At 48.6% G+C, this 19,867-nt stretch overlaps 1 protein-coding gene and 1 pseudogene across 2 annotated transcripts in view; one reads left to right on the plus strand and one right to left on the minus strand.

Annotated features, from left to right (window-relative positions):
• XPNPEP1 (X-prolyl aminopeptidase 1) overlaps positions 1 to 4,664 on the plus strand; it is a 58,354-nt gene extending 53,690 nt beyond the window's left edge. For both annotated transcript variants that reach the window (XM_074999208.1, XM_074999209.1), the window contains one exon: positions 3,987 to 4,664. In XM_074999208.1, coding sequence (XP_074855309.1) covers positions 3,987 to 4,006 — 20 coding nt within the window. In that variant the 3' untranslated portion in view covers positions 4,007 to 4,664. The remainder of the gene's footprint in view (positions 1 to 3,986) is intronic.
• Positions 4,665 to 14,812: 10,148 nt separating this feature from the next.
• On the minus strand, positions 14,813 to 14,931 carry LOC142016208 (5S ribosomal RNA; annotated as a pseudogene).
• Between the last annotated feature and the right edge of the window lie 4,936 nt (positions 14,932 to 19,867).

The raw sequence follows: 19,867 nt of genomic DNA on the forward strand, positions 1-19,867 counted from the left end.
GAGGTGGGACAGATGTTAAGAAAGATGATAGGAGTGCTCTGCTCTGTGGCAGATTTCTGCACAGGATTACAGACAAAATCATATGGAGGTTTGTGTCAGCCGAGCCATGGCTGATACAAATACTATAGCCTGTGGGAAGGTATATGTCTACTGATATGGTGTCCATTTGTGCAGTATATGAGAATACAGTTAATAGAAACATAGCCCTCTTATACTAGGTGTTTAAGGAAGACAGCTAAACAGGTGGACGCATACCAAAAAGGTTTGCACATAGCTCAAATTCCAGCTCAATCTCTTTGTTTACCAGAGAATTGCTCTGTTTGGGCCTCAGTACAACGCACAGAGCCATCTCGTGGCTAAACAATAGGCTGCAGATAATCATTATGCACAAGTACCCTGTCCCCAAGATGGAGAAAAAAAATGCCATCCTCCACAACCCATTTGTACATTGCCTCATGTAAAATCCTATTGCTCAACATTTATTGCAGTGAAGTCAGAGTTGGGCAGATAATGCGTAAGGATAGTCTGCTAATGTATTCACTAAAGCGCTTGAAGTAATGTTCCAGCCTCTTTATGGAAACAAAAATTCTTAAATCTCCCTTAAAAACTGCATGAACACTGCAGGTTTTTCCATCCAGATGATGGAATTGACGGTGACGAGTTGCTGCTAACTGATTGTAGTTCAAATGTATTTCTGTAATTTTTTTTAAAGTGAAAACAGTCACTAAGCCAAGTTTAATGGCATAAAGTTTGTTTAAATATCCCTCAGCAGTGCAGGTGCTTGAGAACCTGCAAATGAAACTGAGTAGAAAGAGACAATGAAACTGACTGGTCACCTCTTTACACAATCCAAGCTGAGGAAAAAGCCAAAATGGAAAAACAAACAGTAACAAAGCCAGCCACCGAGATTTTTAAATTGTCTTTATACAAGGGATAAAAACTCAGAAGAGTGTTTTTTTCCAAGTATAACTTTTATCTTGATTGTGTCCCCGTAAGGTTGAGATAATATTTCAGGGTAAATCATTGTTGGGTTTGGTTTTTTTTATTCCTTGTGTGCACAGTTTTAGTGCTGTTATAATCCTGGGTGAGAAATGTTTTGCTTCCCTTTTCTGAGTGCTGCTGTTCCAAGTAACTGACCAATGATATGATAGGCCCAAAGGCTGTACAACCGCTTTCTCAACAAATTATCGCGTGGAGACGAATCTGTGTTAACTGTCATCCGAAGTAACTTGTGAACAGCTGGGAATAAATGATCAGATTGGTACAAGTTCCATGCCTGCAGCCACATGGCCTCAGGTTGAGAGAGCTTGGCTGATCTCAGAAACTAAGCCAGATCAACAGCGGGATGAGACACTTTTAGGGGAAACCCTGCAGGGGAAAGCAATGATCTTGGGAGCTGAAGTAGGCAGCATGCTTTCTCCTGATCAGCGCTATGCCAGTTCAGAGCCAGCTGCTCCTGAAAGACTAAAGACTGAGATGTAAAATGAAGATCCTAGGCACTGGTAATTGCTACACTGTCCCAAAATAAGGTTCCTAGGGGAGCCCTGCTTGGATTCTAATCTGCATTAGCTAGTTCCTGCCAACTCCTTGGCTTCAGTTGATCAAATGCTGCTTCTTTACCTTCTCTCTTAAGTTCCATTAGTAGGAAGACAGACAAGGAGCCTTCTCACTGATAGAAGTCTACCAAAGGTTAAATACTATGGCCAAGAATGAGGTGCGTCTCTTGTCCTGCACTGATGGGAATTCATCCCTCTTGCATGGCCAAAATATCCTTTTGCTTCCCTTATACCACCCAATATCTCTGCATCAAGAGTCAGGAAAGCTTCCTCGGGTGCTGATTATTTCTGCCGGTGTGAGCGTTAAACTGCCTTTGCTGTAGTCTATAGGTATAGACAGGTAAGGCACATGTATGGATTAAGGTAATAATGCAAAAGGGCTACGGTCGCAACCTTGAGAAGACAATATCTTAGCCATCCTAAGGACAAGGGCCTGACAACTTGACAGGAGTTACTCATATGGGACTATAGCAGGGGTGGGCGATAATTTTTGATAGGGAGCCACTCCAAGAATGTGGTAAGTGGTCAGGGGGCCACACTCTTCTATGATGCTAATGGAGGAGGTGTGGTGGGGTTTGGGATGGTGGGTGGGTGCAGAAGGGAGCTCAGGGTCGGGGCTGGGCTGCAGGATAGGGTGTGGGGTCTGAGAGGGAGTTTGGGTGAAAGAGAGGGTTGTGACCTGGGGCTTAGGTTTGGGGTGTGGGGGGTACAGGGTCTGCCTAGGGATTGTGACCAGGGCAGAGGTATAGGAGGAGGCGCAGAGAGTTTGGGTTGTGACCTGAGCAGGTGCTTGAGGTACGGGAGGGGGTGCAGCATCTGGGAGGGGGTTGTGACCTGGGGCAGGAGTGCAGGGACAGGTACGGCGGTTTGGGCTGTGATCTGGGGAAGGGAATTTGAGGGGGTCAGGGTGGGCTTCCGGGTAGAGGTTCTACCCAGTGGCCCCTGGCCAGCAGCCCCCTTGGGCAGGCTCCCTTCCTGCCACGCCTTCTGCTTGTTCAAAGAGGCTAGCTGTTGTGGCCATGTGTGTGTCTGTACTGCGCATCCTTGGGCGGGGTGGGAACCCTCCACATAGTGCCTGTTCTGCAGGCACAGCTCAGGCAGTGCCCGTTGGTCAGTTTCTGACCAATGGGGTCTGCCAGGTTGTGCTGGGGGTCGGGGGGAGCACGTGAAGCCCACGCCAAGGGGCACGCAGTGTGCAGAGGCACACATGGCCTAGGCAGCCAGGTGCTTTGAGCAGCGTGTGGATGACGTAGCGGGCAGGGAGCCAGCCCCAGGGTTTTGTTGGGCTGCGGGATGGTGGCGGGCAAGATTCAAAAGTTTGGTGGGCTGAATTTAGCCCCACAGGCTGTATTTGCCTACCCTGCTCCAAAGCACAGGGTGAGGTTGTCAGTCAGTGTTGCTACACTGCTGAGGGTTAACTACAAGCTGCCACTGGGTATCAGCTTTAGCTGTTTTCCACTAGGAGCATCAGGAGGTGTCTGCTCACAAGAATGCCAGCGACACTAACTGCTGAATGTGCTGATAAGCCTGAGATGAGAGGCCCAGTAAGCTGTGGGTGTGGCTGAGAGTCTGCCCTGGCTATTTTTAGTAAAAGGGACAGGTCGTGGGCATTGAACAAAACTTCCTGTAAGTCCACAACCTGTTCCTCGTGTTTACTAAAAATACCCTGAAGGGATCGGAGGAACAGACAGAGCTTGCCGAGGGCTTGGACCTGCTCCAGCCCGAGGTGTGCTCACCCCATCAGAGCCGCTGCTTTCATTCAGGCTGACAGCTGCTCCTGCCCCACCCCAGAAAACACCACCAAGATACTGGAAAGTCTCAGAGTCTGTGACTAGGACAGAATCATATCCTTCCCTATGGGAGAAGGTCAGTGCGACCCTTGTCGAGAGGTAAACTAGAAGGAATAGTCCACAGGGACTTCAACAATCTGCACCCCACCATCAACTTATGCCTCAAATACTCCACGTGAGAGATACATTTCCTGGACACTACAGTACAAATCACTGAAGGTCTGATAAATACCACTCTCTAGTGGAAACCCACTGACTGCTACACTTACCTACATGCTTCTAGCTTCCATCCTGCATGCACAACATGATCCATCGTTTACGGTCAAGTCTTGAGATACATTCTCATTTGCTCTGATCCTACTGACAGAGACCAAAAACTACAAGATCCTTACCAAATATTCATAAACCTGAATTACCCACCAGGAGGAATAATAAAGCAACTCTACAGGGCCAGATGAATACCTAGAGACCAGCTACTCCAAGATAGGCCCAAAAAAGCCAAGAACAGAACACCACTGATCATTACCTACAGCCCCCAACTCAAACCAGTGCAATGCATTATTAAAGACCTACAACCTATCCTTAATCAGGATGCCACACTCCAGAAGGCCCTAGGTGACAGGCCTGTTCTCTCCTACAGACAACCTCCTGATCTTATGAGGATTCTCACCAACAGCCACAGTCTATACCGCAGGAACACCAGTCCTGGGACTCTTCCTTGCAACAAAGCCCGCTGCCAGCTTTGTCCACATTATCTATTCTGGAGATACCATCACTGGACCTAACCAGGTTAGTCACAGAATCACGGGCACATTCTCATGTTCCTCAACGAACATCATATATGCCATCATGTGCCGACAATGCCCAGATGCTTTGTATATTGGACAGACTTCATACTCTCTCAGACGAAGAGTTAATGGGCACAAAACAGACATCAAAACACTCCTGATCCACAAACCAGTTAGTCAACATTTTAATGGAGTGGGCCTTTCTGTTAATGACTTAAGAGTTTGTGTCTTACTGAAGAAGAATTTTCACACTGCTTTGGAAAGAGAGGCTGCTGAACTCTGTTTCATATTCAAATTCGACACATTATCACGTGGTTTGAACCGGGATGTGAATTTTCTGGGACACTATAAGGGCTCTTTTGCATACTTTGCTTAATCTAATTCTTGAATCCCCCCTGAGCCCCTCTGCTCTCTGATTTGCTCACCTTGGTAATTTTTTTCTGATTTGTCAACCTTGGTTACTATTTTTGGTTCTCTGTGCCTTAAATATTGAGTCTGTTCTGGTCTGGCTATGGTCTGAAAAAGTGGGTCTGTCCCACGAAAGCTCATCTAATAAATTATTTTGTTAGTCTTTAAAGTGCTACTTTACTGCTTTTTTGTTTTGATAGTATATAGACTAGCATGGCTTTCTCTCTGTTAGAAGGAACAGGGACTGAACCCGAATGGACTCTGCATTAGACATAGCAGGAGTCAGCACAACCCAATCTAAAAGCTGTCCCTCAGCCTACATGTCTGAGACAAAACCAAGGTGACAACAAACGCATCAGGCTTTTCCCACATGGATGGTGGGACTGCCCCAATGTGGGACATTTTGACTATTCTCTCTCATCTCTGGCTACTTCATTGTGTTTGCATATTTGTACGTTTGCTGCCTGTGCTAATAACAATATTAGAGCACCTTTCCTAAGTGGGACGGTCTCTGCCGTGTACGCTTGGGCCCTCATCCTAACTGGCTGGGTCTGGTCATGAGGCAGAGCCCCGCCGAGCTATGGAGTGTCGATGGGCTTTTCTAGTTCATCACTGTGACTTATACACAAGCATTGGTGAGGCAGCATCTCCTCCACTTCAGCTCGATGGCTCTCTGTAAATGCGCTTGCATTGTCCTCTGGCGGTCCTCAAGCTGGTCAGACGGGTGAATACACGTTCCTTTGTCCAGGGCTGGTGGGCTTTATGCATTGCTGCCCAGAGGCATTTTACAGATGTACTTCCAGCATGCAGCCATGGTGCTCTGTACACAGCCTGTCCATGCAGCACTTGATGTCTGGGACCCGCCTTTCACCAGTTACATGTGGTACCTTACCGCACAACACCTTAGGACAGGGGTCAGCAACCTGTGGCCCAGGTGCCAAGAGTGGCACACAGGAGCTCAGCCCCTCCTCTACTGCCCCATACAACTGCGAACGTGCTCACAGCTACGCTGCCCGTGGATTAACAAAAGGTGAGCTAAGGCCACCGACCACCACCGAAATGGTAAAGCTCTGCCTCTTAATTTATTTATTAATGCAGCTGTTGCAAGGAGGATGATTAGTGACTTGAAAAAGTATCACCGGCACTGGGACCATACATAGAGGTCAAAAGGTCAGATTTCGGCATTCTGCCTTGGAAAGGTTGCTGACCCCTGCCTGAGGACATCTGTGTGTTGGGGCACTGAGAATGTGGGGCCCGACGTGTGTTACAATATGGTGGGGGGAGGGGACACCTCTCTCAGTTGCCCCTGAAGGGATCCCAATGTCATACCTGTTGAAATTAAGGGGTAGTTTTGCTTAGCCCCCAATAGCAGCATATGGTGCAAGCTGGGACAATGCCATCTCATTGGCACAATGCCAATTTACCTCAGCGCTGGCACTGGCTCAGTGTTGATAGCAAGTAAGGGGCCTCGCAAGCTGGAGGCGTTCTCTGACTAGCTGTCAAGTTTTCTGTTGCCCTTCCTGTTAAAATATCCCACGAGGTGCCAGTGCTTAATTTTCACCGAGAAAAATTCCCCTGAGGCAGCGCTGTTCAGTCAAGAACCATGACCTGAGCTTGGCACTGAAGAGTGGCAGCAGGCCCGTCACTAGCTAAGCTTTTCCGGACAAATAGACCGTTTGTCCTTGGGTCGAAAGCCTCCTATTCATTTGTCACAGGCCCAGAGTGCTCCAACTGTCGGTAAGTGGTTTGAACGGTTGTCTCCTATGAAGTCCTACCCTCTGCCCACTCTTACTCTACTGTAAGTGTCCCTGGCGGGAGGTGGAGAGGTGGAATTCAGTTGTTTTGGAGCTTAAATAACTCATAATTCACCTGCAGGGGAAACGCCAAGATTTTCTCAGGCAACTGTTAAATGTGTCACTTCCCAAGGCAACAACTGGCCCGAGACTCCATTTCATCAGACCAGGCCTCAAGAAAGCAAACGTGCCCAGGAATGCAGGGATTTAGGAGTGCCCTGGCAACCTGCCTCTGGCAGTTAGGCTGCAAAAGAGAAATGAGCTGAGAACACATGACGCAGATGGAGAGTCAGCACTGGGAAAAGATGGAGCCACAGGCTATAAAATAGGCAGAGAAACTGAGCGGGGAAAACTCTCACAGGGGCTAGCCTGAAAGCAAGCAATACTTGGTGCCTTTGTACGGGGTAAATTCGCTCTAAATTAGCCACAGCTGTCAGAGGCATCCTGTATACAGAGCGTGCCACAGGGACTGGTTTTGAATTGCACACTTCTTGTCACTTATTAGTGAGGTTTGAAGGAGGAGCTGTTGGTGCACAGAGTGTCCTTGGAGCTGGGAGAGGGGGGTGCTAGCGGCTCATCGGGGAGCTGTAGATGCAAGTGGGATGGTTTTGGTTTGTTTTATTTCACTGCGCTAATGAACTGAGGCTGAGTCTACACTGCAGGGTTTTTCAGAATGACTTACTGTAATGTCCCAATGTTGAAATAAGTTATTTTTGAAAAGCACGTTCACGCTAGAGGGCCCAATTTTAAAATAAGAGCAATCGGGGCGTTTTTTTGGCAAAAAAAGAGAAGCCAGTATCCAGCTGGCTTCTCCCTACCCCTGCCCCCTCACTGAGGCAGTTCTGCTGCTGGGGCTGCCAAGATGCCAGTACTCAGTACCAGCAAGTACTGGCACAAAAAAAGCACTGAGAGCAATGATGGGATGCTTCCTGGAGGCCATAATTACCTCTGCTTCGTACACACAAAGTCCATTTCGAGATTGGAAGCGGGGTGTGCGTGGCAAAAGTCATTCCTTTTGGTGGTGTAACTATTTTGAGTTAAGTGCTCTGTAATAAGCTCTGCAGTGTGGGCACAAAAGTGTTTTCCTCTGGAAAAAGGGACTTTTCCACAAGCCAGCCTACCAACCACACACAAAACAAACAAACAAGCCCCAGTGCAGACAAGTACTCAGGGTAAGGAGGAATAAGGATCACATTCTGACTTGGTGCTACTATGGCCCCATTTTCTTCATGAGCATCTCGTAACATTGAATAGAATTTTTTTGTCCATGCAGTTCCCCCGCCCATGAGTACTATCTTCATCCTACAAACAGGGAACCAGATGACTGGGAGACATGACCAGGGCCATCCAGTGAGTCTGTGGCTGAGCCAGAAGTTGTGCCTAACTCTCTTGAGGCCTAGATCAGGGCTCTTGCTTCAAGCTCAGCCTTCTTATGCCAAGATAATTTCCGCTACTGCCCTTCTATGCAGATGGCAGCAGATGGGTGTGATGGGGCTTTGTGGTGGGTGTGGCCAATGGCAACAGTGTTGTGCTGTGGTGCAGATCAAGCACAGTTCCTTGCTCCCAGGACCGGAAGAGGCTGGGGTAGCTGCTGAGGTTGTTCAGTGAAGAAGCCCAGTGGTTGTTCCTAGGTATATTTTCCATGATGAGGCCAAAGCTCCTCCAGCTTAGGTTTTAATAGAAGTTACGGTGGCAATAAGAGAAAAATGAAACAAGAGCCTATAGGGAGCCTAAAAATAAACTGGGTTGATATTTAATTAAGTTGCTTATTAACAGTTGTGTATTGGCCTGGAAGGATTTTAATGCACCAATTAAAATAAGGCGCTATCGTCTCAGCTTTTTGTCTTCTCTGGGGAGGCCTGCAAGAACTGCTCAGATCAACAGCCATTTGTTTTCTTCTCTTCAGCCTGTGGAGCTTATTCTAAATCTGGCATGCAGCAGACACAGACAGATAAACAACAGCTAACACATTTCTCTCTTGCAAATCTTAGTGTAAAAAAACCAAGGACTCATTTTATACTAGCCTAGGAGGCAGGAGTTTAGTGCAATCCTGGCTCTTTCAGCTTCCTTCTGTTTTACAAGAACTTGGCATTATCCAGGGGAAATCACCCTGCCAAATGGAAGGAATTTTAAAGGGCCAGGACTGTAAGTGTCAGAGTGAAGAATGGGAGGGAAAAGCGTTAAAGATTTTGGAGAAAAAAAACAATCAACCACAACATACTAGATGGGAGAAATCAAGGTCATGGCACATGTACGCTAATGAAGAATTGAGAGATTTTCATAGATTAGTGATGAGATATGGCTATACCTAGGATGTTGGACTGATCGCTCTCTCTTTGTGGGGGGGGGCATGTGTGTGAGAGAGAGAGAGAGAGAGAGAGACATCGCGAGGTGTACACCTCTTGCCTCTGTTGGACAGAATGTCCAAAGTGTAGCTTTGCTGTGTAGTTGTATCTGTGTTGGTTCCAGGACGTTAGAATGACGAGGTGGGGGAAGTAATATCTATTTGTGGGCCAATGTCTGTTGAAGAGTGCGACAAGCTTTCAAGCTTACACAGAGCTCATTTGTGGGCTCTCCGCACCCCCCTTAAAATGGAGTGGTGTGGTGTGGAGCTGCATCTTTACCACGTTTGGTTAAAGGAGTGCGGTCAATTTTGATTTTTATTATTTTGAAGCACCCAGGAGCCCCAGTCATGGACCAGGATCCCATGGCACTAGGTGCTGTACAAACATAAGACACTCACTAAGTGCTATAATATTACATTTATACAGTTAGTTGATGTGCTTAGCTACAAGGCTGTGGATTATAATGGACTGTGGCTGCAGAGACATGAGTAACGATCATCTGCATTATCTAGGTTTAGCCAGGCACTTGTCAAGCACTATGAGACCAAGATGCTGATCAAGTAACTTTTGAAAGATGGTCCCGCGCCACCTCATCCACTGAATGGAACCAAAAGTGTGGCCTGGCCCAGGCCTGTAGCTCCGATTTCAGCAGCTGGGGCTCTGCAAAGGGGTGCAAGCCAAGCGTAGACAAGGAAGGCTGTGGTTGCAGTGGTGGAGCTCACCCTCAGGCAGGGGTGGGCAAGGGGTGGCCTGTGGGCTGGATCTGGTCCACCAGGCCTTTTGGTTCAGCCCACAGCCTACACCTTGCCCCAGGCTACTCAGAATGGCTGGAGGCTCTCCCTAGGTGCTGCATACCCCTTGTGGCAATGGAAGGGAGACTTCATATGCTGCTCCCGCACCCAGCCCAACCACTGCAGCTTCTACTGGCTGGTTTCTGGCCAAGGGGAGCTGCGATGATTGGGCTAGGGGTAGGGAACACATGCAAAGTCCTGTCCTGCAAGAGGCATGTGGCACAGAGAGGCACATGAAGGAATCCTCCACCTGTTTTGAGCAGCCTGGAGCTGCAGTAGGCAGGGAGCGGCCTTGGGTCCTGCTGGACTGCTAGCTGGGAGCCATCTAAGTAAGCGCCTCCCAGCCAGAGGCTACCTCTGGCACCCCCGCCCCTTTCCTCTCCCAGGTCACTACCCAAACCCTCTGCACCCCCTGGCCCCTGGGTCACAACTCCCTCCCAGATCTTGCACCCCCTACACCCCACCCCTAGGCCAGACTCCTTTCCTGCACCCCTACCCCTTCCCTGACTCTGCTCCCCAATTCCCTGCCAAGTCACAGCCTCCTCCTTCACCCAAACTCCCTCTCAGATCCCACATCCTCCCCTGCGCTCCAGTGCCCTGCCCCAAGCTCCCTTTGGTACCCAACCTCCGTTCTAGTCCCTGCATGCCCCCACAGCAAAGTGCAGCCCTTGGCCACTTCCCAAAATCTTGGAATGACCCCTCACAAGTATTAGTGCCCACCCTGCCCCGGAGTCTGATAGAGGAGACTTACCCTTACAGATGGGTTTTGAACTGGTAAGTCTCTGGTTACTGATGGCTGGCATCAGGATTAAACCGCAGAATAGACAAGGCATGAGCCTGCAGATTGTTTTCTTCTGTTACAGCCACACACATCTAAAACACACAAAGTGGTAGCGTTATGACCAACACTCACCTCTGTCATGGTACAGAAGAAGAACAAAACACTAAAATACAAACAAACAAACAAAACACACACACAAAAACCCAAAACTTGATTTTGGAAGAACCTGCTTATTTGAATTTCTGAGTTAGTTTTGGACTTTGCAATCTTACTACATTAACAAATACGAGGTACTTCCCGCGGGAGTTCTGCATAAAATGAACACAGAAACCACACACTTATTCTCAACAAAAGAGAGAAAAATACCTGTACTCTCAATTCACTCATCCGTGATCCATGCCTTTGTAGATGCCTTGCCCTCGTAAGCAAATAAAAACTGAAACTCCTTAAAATATTCTAGAGCGAAAGATCCCTCTGATGTTTGAATTATTACAGAAATGAAATGAGTGAATGGGATTTTTTTTTAAAAACTGAAATTAGAGAGCGTTGATTTCTGACGTGTGCTTTAGATATAACCAGAACTCTCTCTCCTCTATCTGAACTAGGATAATAAACAAAAAATCAGACATTTAGCACTTTAAAAATTTACAAAATAATTTATTAAGTGATGAGCTTTCATGGGGCAGACCCTTTTTTTCTGCCCCACGAAAGCTCATCACCTCATAAATTATTTTGTTAGTCTTTGAAGTGCTACAGGACCTCTGTTTTGTTTTGTGAAGATACAGACTAAAACAGCTACCTTTCTGTGACTAGGACAGTAAAGTAGTTTAGTCGGCAGATGGCACTGTTTATTTCAATGTTAACTGCCGCTACCGCAGATGGGCTTTGTTAAGAAAGTGGGTCAGCTGTTGAAGTGTGTTTTACTACTGCTCTTAAATACTTCAGCACAAATTATGCAGCTTGCAGGGGATTTGGGGGCAGCCATTACTACCAAGTGAACACTGAGACTTGCTGCCTCTCCATGGGCTCAGGCCTGCAAGTGTGGCCTGCTTTGTACTGTGCCACTGAGGTTTCATGGCAAATGTGCTGGGGGGGGGGCAGTTTGTGGGACTGGGTCCACAGAGTATACATGGACCATGATGCTCTAACCTACCAGCACGCTACAAAGCAGTTTCCCTTCATGGCCACTGCACATGGCAGTAAACAGTGGCTGGCATGACACACTGTCTCAGTTGTCCCTATTCAGGGTTCCTTCAATAAATTCCATCAGTTCAGAGCCCTTAAAATATTCTCCACCTGCATCAAACATATTTGGAGGCTTCAGACCAAAAGCTGTCCTGGGGTCCAGGACCCAGCCCGACCTGGCTGGGATGTTTTGGTCTGTGAACCTCTCCTGCAGCTTTCTGTAGCTCCCTCTGTCCCAGGCTCCCCTCTGGTGCTTTACAGCAATCATCTGGCCCCATCACAGGGCAATGAATGAGACACAGGTGGGCTGGACCATTCCTACTTCAAAGGAATGGACCATTCCACTCTCTGACGAGCAGGATACTAACACCTTGACATTGCATCTGGGGTGATGTTAATCTTTGGAAGCCCGGAGTCTCGTCATGGGCTGGATCCAAGTTAACCTAGGGCCAAATCCAACCTGTGCTCCTTAGGTTTTCTATCCCTGCTTTAATGTCTCAGAAGTGCTTCCTGCAGGATAATGGAAATGCCTTACCCAAAGGAGGTGCAAAGGAGAAGGTGATTCAGCCTTTGGAAAAAGTGTATGGTCCAGCTAAGGAGAATTCTGTATGTACAATACATACTGAGGAAACAGCACATGGCGAGGAAGTCTCTTCCCAAGTGTGTGCGCACACACATGCATTTGCGTGTACATAACACACAAACTGCCCTAAATAACCAGGCAAGGGCCCAACAAACTCGATTGCTCAATCGGAATGGTCTTTTAAAAGCAAGGGAGCAGATAAGAAAAGAATGTGGATGGGGATATTTTAGGATGGACTCAAGGCAGTGTCATGCCTGATAGAACCACTTCCATGTGCTCACTTTCTATAGTTGTGCTTCTGCTAGTAAATAGATGTCATGTTCCACCACAGAAGTGGCTGGTTCTCAGAGCTGAATGAAATGTAACTAGTACATAGCTGTCAAGCGTCTAAGATTTGTCATGGAAGAGGCTGGTTAGCTGAATAAAAGCCTTATACAAAATGGATAGCACATGGCTGTAAAACTAATGAGTGGCATGCCAACCAGTCTGTAAACTGACTACATGGGAAATGTTATTGGGGTGTCATGGGAAAACGAGTGTGGGCACCAACCTAGTTCTTGCCTCCTGAGGTTGCCAACTCTCCTGATTTTTATCACAACACTTATGATATTTCGTTTTCCTTCGTGTCACAGGGCAGAAATCAAGACTGGGAGTGAAGATCACCTCAGTGTCTGTTTGATGAAAGCTAATTTTCCAGCCCTGATTGCAGAAACACACTTGAAAATTTGAAATAAGTGCAAACTAATGGCTCAGAAAGTGGGAGGCAAATAAACAGAGCCTAATTTTCATGATTTGAAAAATAATCTCGTGATTGCCGGAGACCTGATTCATGATTTTCAAGGGTTGGCAGTACTGCTTATGAGTATGTGATTCACTGAAAACATTGTAGTTACAAATAAGGTGCTGCTTTGAGCCTTGAATTAGCTTTGTGGTAGAAGAAATGTAGCATGGGTCTATAGTTATGTTCAACTGTTAGTGAACAGATGGGAGCTGATGCTTTGATTTGGAGGAACCCTGCTAACCAAATCTCAACCAGAATCCTCCAGGACACCAAAGCTCAGCAGTAGCATCTCCTGCGGGGAGTGCAGTGAAGGCGGGTTAGCCAAGCCTCATCAATCTGTGGAGCTAGGATTTTGAAGCCGTGCACCAAAAGCATTCCCCTCCCAGGAGCCAGTTTTTGGCTATTGTAGACGTAGCCCATGAGAGGTGTAGAGTCAATATTGATGTAGGGAGATCAACTCAGCATCAGCATAGCCACCGCTTCTTTTGACAGCATTCAGAAGCTGCCCCATAATACCCCCCATTACAATTCAAACAATGCAAGTGCTCTTGGTGCGGACATATACTGCTGATACCTGCAGCATAGCATAGACATACACAAGCAATGTAATTGCAGCAGCAGCTGTATGCCAATGTAAGGTAGGATGACTTAATTTTGTAGTACAGGCCTGCCCTAAGGGACTTGCCCAAGGTCACATGAGAAAGTCTAACACAGAGTGGGGAAGTGAACCCAGCTATTCTATGTCCTAGGCCAGTGCTGCAACCACAAGGCAGTGATTGTTGCATAGAGGTGTGTGTGGTATGTTAGGCTAGTGAGGAAGAGAAGAAGGAGGAGGGTCCCAGTTTGCCTGAACACTGACATGATCCCTACCCACTGCGGGAAGGGTGCCGGCCCACAAAGGGCCCTCTCCATCAAGTCCGCGAGTGCCCCGTTGATCAGAAGGAGGAGCAAGGCCCCGCACCCAGCTGACCATCCCTGCAGATGCTAGCTAAACTGCCTGGTCAAGGCCCCTCGAACACGCTTTGGATCGGGCCCTGGTGTCTCCCAGTGCAGAGGATTGGGCCCTGGATGGGGAACCCGGGCCCGGCATGCCTCTCCACGGAAGCCAGACTTGCGCCCCAGTTGAGGCTGCCCCCTGGCGGGTGCGTTGGATCACACCCACACTCTGGAGGATTGGGCCCAGGGTGGGACCCCAGACCTGCCCGACATTCCCGTGGACAAGCTGCCTCCTTGAACCCCCTGGAATGGGCTTTGGATCGATCCCTCAAGGTCTCTGTCTCCGGAGGCTCGGTACCGAGACACGACCCCAGACCTGCTAGATGTCCCTGCAGACGGCCACCAAAGTCCCTTGTCGAAGTCCCTGGAAGAGCCTTTGGGTTGGTCTCCCTTAGGTCTCAATCCCTGGAGCCGAGGGCCCAAAAACCTGTTCTCAGAAATCTCCGTGGAACTGTCAAAGACCCGGACGCCCAAAGACCCCGCCCCCCCACTGGCGGCGGGCGGGAATGACGCTGAGTCCAACCCACCCCCACACAGGGGGGCCCTTCACCCACCTCACTCAAACTCACTTCCACAACCACTAACAATCACAAGAGCCCAAACAGCCTCACTAGCCTAACACACCGCACACACCTCTACGCAACAACACGCAGCCTCACCACGGGGGGTGGCTCACGCAAATGCAAACGCAAACAAACAAGGCGCCTTCAGCCTTCTCCCCACTCTTCTGCTGCTGCCACCATCAACCTCCTATGTGCACGCTTGCCTCCCCACTCCTCCTGCCCGCCTGCCTGCCCCACACGGCCTCACAGCACCACCAGGGACCACACACTTTCTTCCATCTCCCTGCCACATCACACTGGGGGGAGGCCTAAGCTTCGTCGCCTGCCTTTCCTCACAGACAGCGAAAGCCCTCAGTTCTCCCCCAACAGCGCTGCGTTGCCTGGGGCTCATGCCATCTGTGCTCCCAGCCAACACACACGTGCCCCATTCAGCCCCCGGGATGGGCAAAAGCTGCCTACGGCACCTGGGATTCCCAGGCGGTCACCCATCCAGGTACTAGCCAGGCCTGGGATGGTTTACCTTCTGAAATCAGACGAGATCGGGGGCATTCGGTCCGGTCTGGCCATAGGCCTCTGGCCCCCTGCTGAACCCTGTGCTCTGATCTTGGGGAGGGTTAGCATCACTAGCCTACCTTCCCTAAGCCAGGCCCTAGCAGTAAGCCAGAGCCCCAGTGAAGGGAAAACTTTCTCCAAGTACACCCAAGGGGAAGGGAGGACGAGGCTGCCGGCCCCAGGACATGCCAGGACATGCAAGTCAGACACGGGAAGCTCTGGCCCCCAGGTCAACCCTGGCTGAGGGGCGGGGAAAATTTTCCTGTGCCTGGCAGTGGCAACCAGGTTAACCCCGGCCAGGTGGGGCAAACATGAGCCCAAGTCTGGCCGCAGATACCAGGTCAACCTCGGGGAACTCCAGGCGGCAGGACATGCCTGGCAGCAGGGAGGTGAAACCCACCCAGAAGAGCCCAAGTTGGGCCGCAGACACCATTTCAACCCTGGGGAACTCCAGCCGGCAGGTTGTCAACCCCAGCGCAGGGCAGCGAAAGATTTGTTTTGCCCAGTTGGGCAGCAGATGCCAGGTCAACGCTGGGGAACTCCGGCCTACAGGTCAACTCCGGCCCAGGGCAGCGAAAGATTATTTTTTCCAAGTCTGGCCGCAGACACCAGGTCTACCCCGGGAAGCCCCGGCCAGGTGGGGAGAGAGAGAGCCTAACTCCAGATGCTGACATCAGGTGAACTCTGGGGAACTCTGGCCAGCAGGTCATCAACTCTGGCCCGGGGCAGTGAAAGGTTTCTTTTTCCAAGTCCAGCGGCGGACTCCATCTGAACGCTGGGGAATAGCAGCCCACAGGTCAATCCTGGCCCAGGGCGGCGAAAGATTATTTTTTTCTTCCAAGTGCGGCCGGAGACACCAGATCTACCCTGGGAAGCCACGGCCAGGCGGTGGCTTTAAACGGTGTACCCCTGAGTCCAGATTCATTGACTCTGGCTATTCATAGTACTTACACTTGGTCATCAGATGAAACACTTGGCTCCGTTTCCCTCTGGACAAATAGGCGCTGGCTGTTTCTGGAGACATGATACGGCCTCAGAGTGCCATTGTCTAACCCAAAAGAGCAATTGTTGGCCAAAGACGCATGCCTGCCGGCTGCCATTCAGGACTCCTTACCTATGCTCGGAGCTGCAGGACATCCAAGTAAAGCATCATCCAGCATCTCTGATTGGCTAGGAGGCTGCATCCCATCCTGCTCCTGCTGACCTAGTTGCAATAACGTGTGCTTTTCTCACCTCTTGTTGGGATCATGCCAAAATGCCACATAATGGGCTACTGTCTGGGTTGGAAATGTCTGGGGATGTTACCATCTTTGGCTGATCTTCAAGGGTGATGAGAACAACCTTCCACTTGATAATACAAATGCCCCTGGGCTCTGAAACTCTTCATTCTCATTACTTTCTGGCCATGGATGATCGCACCTGACTGTCTTACAGTCCACGTGCTGGGATAGAGTTGTCTTCTTGGGTTAGGTGTGTGCACTTGCTGATTAGCTGAACTGAATTGCCCCCATTTTGTACAAGAGCTGAGCTGACAACTATTGGTGTCAGGCAGGGTACCCTAAAACTTTGTCCATCTGTGGGTGGAATACATTTTGTTGTGTTTACCCAGAGAAACAGCTGCTGCCAGCTCTGGGTGTTCTGCTAATCAGCTGGGTAACACATGGATCTCTCCTGGGTGGCTGCCCAAGTGCTCAGCTTACAGGGAACACTGGTGGCAGGGCCTTTGCTGAAAACCCAGCTCCCCTCCAACTTTGTGTCTGCTTCAGGGAGGTTATTATTTATTCCCCAACCACAAAAATAACTGCTCCTTGAATCCTGCTTGGTCCTTCTGTGTGCCATCCTGGGCCATGCGAGACAGCCAAGCAGCTCTGTGGGGGGGAGGAGGGGTGCATTAACAGTCCTGTAATATGGGCAGCTGCTTCCTGAGACAGAGGTCAATGTGCCGCCCCATGTTGCTGTCTCCCCCTCTTTAGAGCCCTTTCAGACCTTATCCAATTCAAAAGAAGTTCAAGGCAATCCCCACAAAGGATCCCCTTTTCCTTTGTCTTCCGGGTGCATGCTGGCCCCAGATCCCATCCTGTCCCTCAGCTCATGGTCCAACATAACACAAGGACATTGACCCAAGACCAGAGCTCAGACAGTCAATCCCAGTTTCAGCCAGGCACAGCTCTCTCCTCTCTGAGGGACCATCTGTCAGAATTTGCTCTTCTTCTTGGAGAAGGGTCTCTTCCAGGACCCCCTGCTTGGAGAGTTTGCTCTGGCTTATTGTCAGGCTTCCTGCCTCTGGCAGTCTCACATACCCCTTCAGCCAGCTACCTGCTGCCTTTTATAGGAATTTCCATTCTCAGGTGGAGCTTATCCTGTAATCAGGGCTGATGTAATGCCAGGCTGGGAAGCCACTCCATAACAAGCCCCATTTTGTAGATGGGGAAAGTGAGGCACAAAGCAGTGAAATTACTTCCTTTCAGTCACGTGATGAATCAGTGGTAGATCTGGGAACAGACCACCCCCCGCTACCTTACTTCCCATCCTGGGCTCTCACCATCAGGTCAGAGTTCCTCCTCTGCACTAGAAGTCAGAGAGCTCTGAATTTCCATCCAGTCTGCCTAGATCCCCTCCCACCTCCTGAGCCTTTCTGTTGCCTCTTTACTACACTTTGTTCAACTTCTTAACATCCTTCTGGTAACAAGGTACTTAGTGGAGCTGGGTGACATTTTTGGGACCAATAATGTATTTGACAAAAATGCAGTTTTGGTCGATGTTAATTTGCCGTGAATAATTTTGGCCATTCACAAAATGACCACAGCAGGAGGACATGGATGAGATGGAGGCATTCCCACCCATTCCTCCTCACCCCAACCAACAGCCCAGAAGTTATGTCACCTCCTGGGGTGTGGGAGACTCATGTACAAATCCTTGTTATAGAAGAGACCCAAACTATCTTGCATCACCAAAAATGCTGAACAATTCCAGACATTGTTTCAGCTGACCTGAACTGAATCTTTCCTTATGAATTTTTCAGAACTGCCACCAAATGCCACCTCTACAAAACAGAATTATTCCCTAGAATTGCTACAGATAGGGAAACTGAGCCCCAGAGCACTCGAACAGAGGTGGAGCAATGGTAGCCTGACCCATTTTTCTATACCTTATTCACAAGACCATCCTTACCCAACAGAGAGGCTTTGTCTGCGGGATTGTTGTTAGTCATATTACAGTTGTGCTCAATGACAGGCCATGAAAACGGTTCTCTGCTGAGAAAGGCAGTTTCACAGAAGGAAAAAATGGTTGACAAATTTTCAGTTGCAAAAAAGTGAAAAGAGATCGCCTCGACCATTTTGTTTTGTTGGAAAAATGTCGAAAGATTTCAATGGAGAAAAAATGTGTCATTATAAAGACCCAGGAGGATCTGGGCTTGCTTGGAGAACATAACATGACTCCATTGCATTCTTGTCACTGAAGAAGAAATCTTAGTTAACTTAGCTTGTAGTGAAGTGTAAGTTTAGATGAGGCTAAATAAGCATTCGGGCCATCTGTTTTTTTAAAATCCCTGCGTCTCTTATGCTTTATTCCAGCTGTTTGAAGTACTTGTTTTAAGATGCCTGTTGCTCAGTAGCTCTCAAGGTCTTGAATGGAGGAAATGCAGTGCCTAAAACCCAGTGAGAAACTGCAGAGTGACAAGCTGTTGGTCATGTCTTTCAGAGTGAGCAAATAATGAAGGCTCACCCTGGGACAGGAAGTGAAAGAGCTCAAACCTTAGTGGAGGAGGAGCTCGGAAATATAGCAGCACAACCCTAGATCACCCCAGGGCCAGGTTAAATACCATTTTAGACATAATCAGGCAAGGCTCTGGATTGCTGTGTTCTTAAGAACTGTCACGGGAGACTACATTTCATAATCATATAGTCTAGAGCATGAGTACTGATGTTACTACAGGTTGAACTTCTCTAATCAGGAGCTCTCTTGACTGGCAAACTCTGTAATCCAGCATGATATTAGTTAGCCAAAACACCATGTATTATGGGTGTGGACAAGTTTTCTGTCACCCCATAAAATTTGTTTACAGCCACCAGTCCTGACTGTCAGAGTTCTGTGCTGTTATTTAGCTGTAATTTACCCCTAATGTCTTCTTAGGGCCCAGTAAGTGTTAGTAATGCTGCTAGACAATATTGACTTCCCATTGTCTGGCAAATTCTCTTGTCTGGCACCAGTCAGCTCCCCAGGGTGCTGGAGAGAGGGTCAACCTGTAGTAATCAGTCAGACTTTAAAAAGTGGTAGGCAGGTGCACAGTACCAATTTTGAAATGGCAGAAAGTGCAGCTTGAATATCTGGTTGGACTGGAAATAGTCACTCTACATTAATGTTTTATTGCTACATGTGCTCATCTGAAAAATCAACATAAACTGATGCACAATGATTAATTCAAGCAGGAGTATTCACACGCAGAGGCCGGGTGAAAGCATGAAAACAATGCAGTGCAAGTGTATGGCTAGCCTCCTTGGGGCTGCAATAAACAGGTGCTACAATCAAAGTTTTACAGTGCACTGTTCAAATGAAAGAGTCTGCAGAGCCATGGGATCATCAGCTTACAGTCACAAGCAAGTGCAGAATGATGGAAAATAAAATGAGATAAAGGGTCCTGAAGTTCAGGTGCAAAGAAACCAGGTGCTAGTGATAATCCTAAGCATTTATACGGTGTTTTTCCTTAGCAGATCTCAAAGTGCTTTACAAAAGATGTCGCTATCCTTAACACTATGTTAAGGAAGAGAAACTGAGGCAACGTGCTCAGTGTCACAGATAGAACCCAGCTCTCTCCAGGTCCAGGCTAATGCCATGCTTGTTAGGTAGCACGACCATCCGTCTTGTATTGGTGGGACGGTCCTGTATTTGGGACTCTCGAAAGGCATCCCAACTTATTTTTTTAAAAAGGACTCATTGTCCTGTATTTGGGCTGT

The sequence above is a fragment of the Carettochelys insculpta genome, chromosome 7 (genome assembly GCF_033958435.1).
Source record: "Carettochelys insculpta isolate YL-2023 chromosome 7, ASM3395843v1, whole genome shotgun sequence".
Classification (NCBI taxonomy): domain Eukaryota; kingdom Metazoa; phylum Chordata; order Testudines; family Carettochelyidae; genus Carettochelys; species Carettochelys insculpta.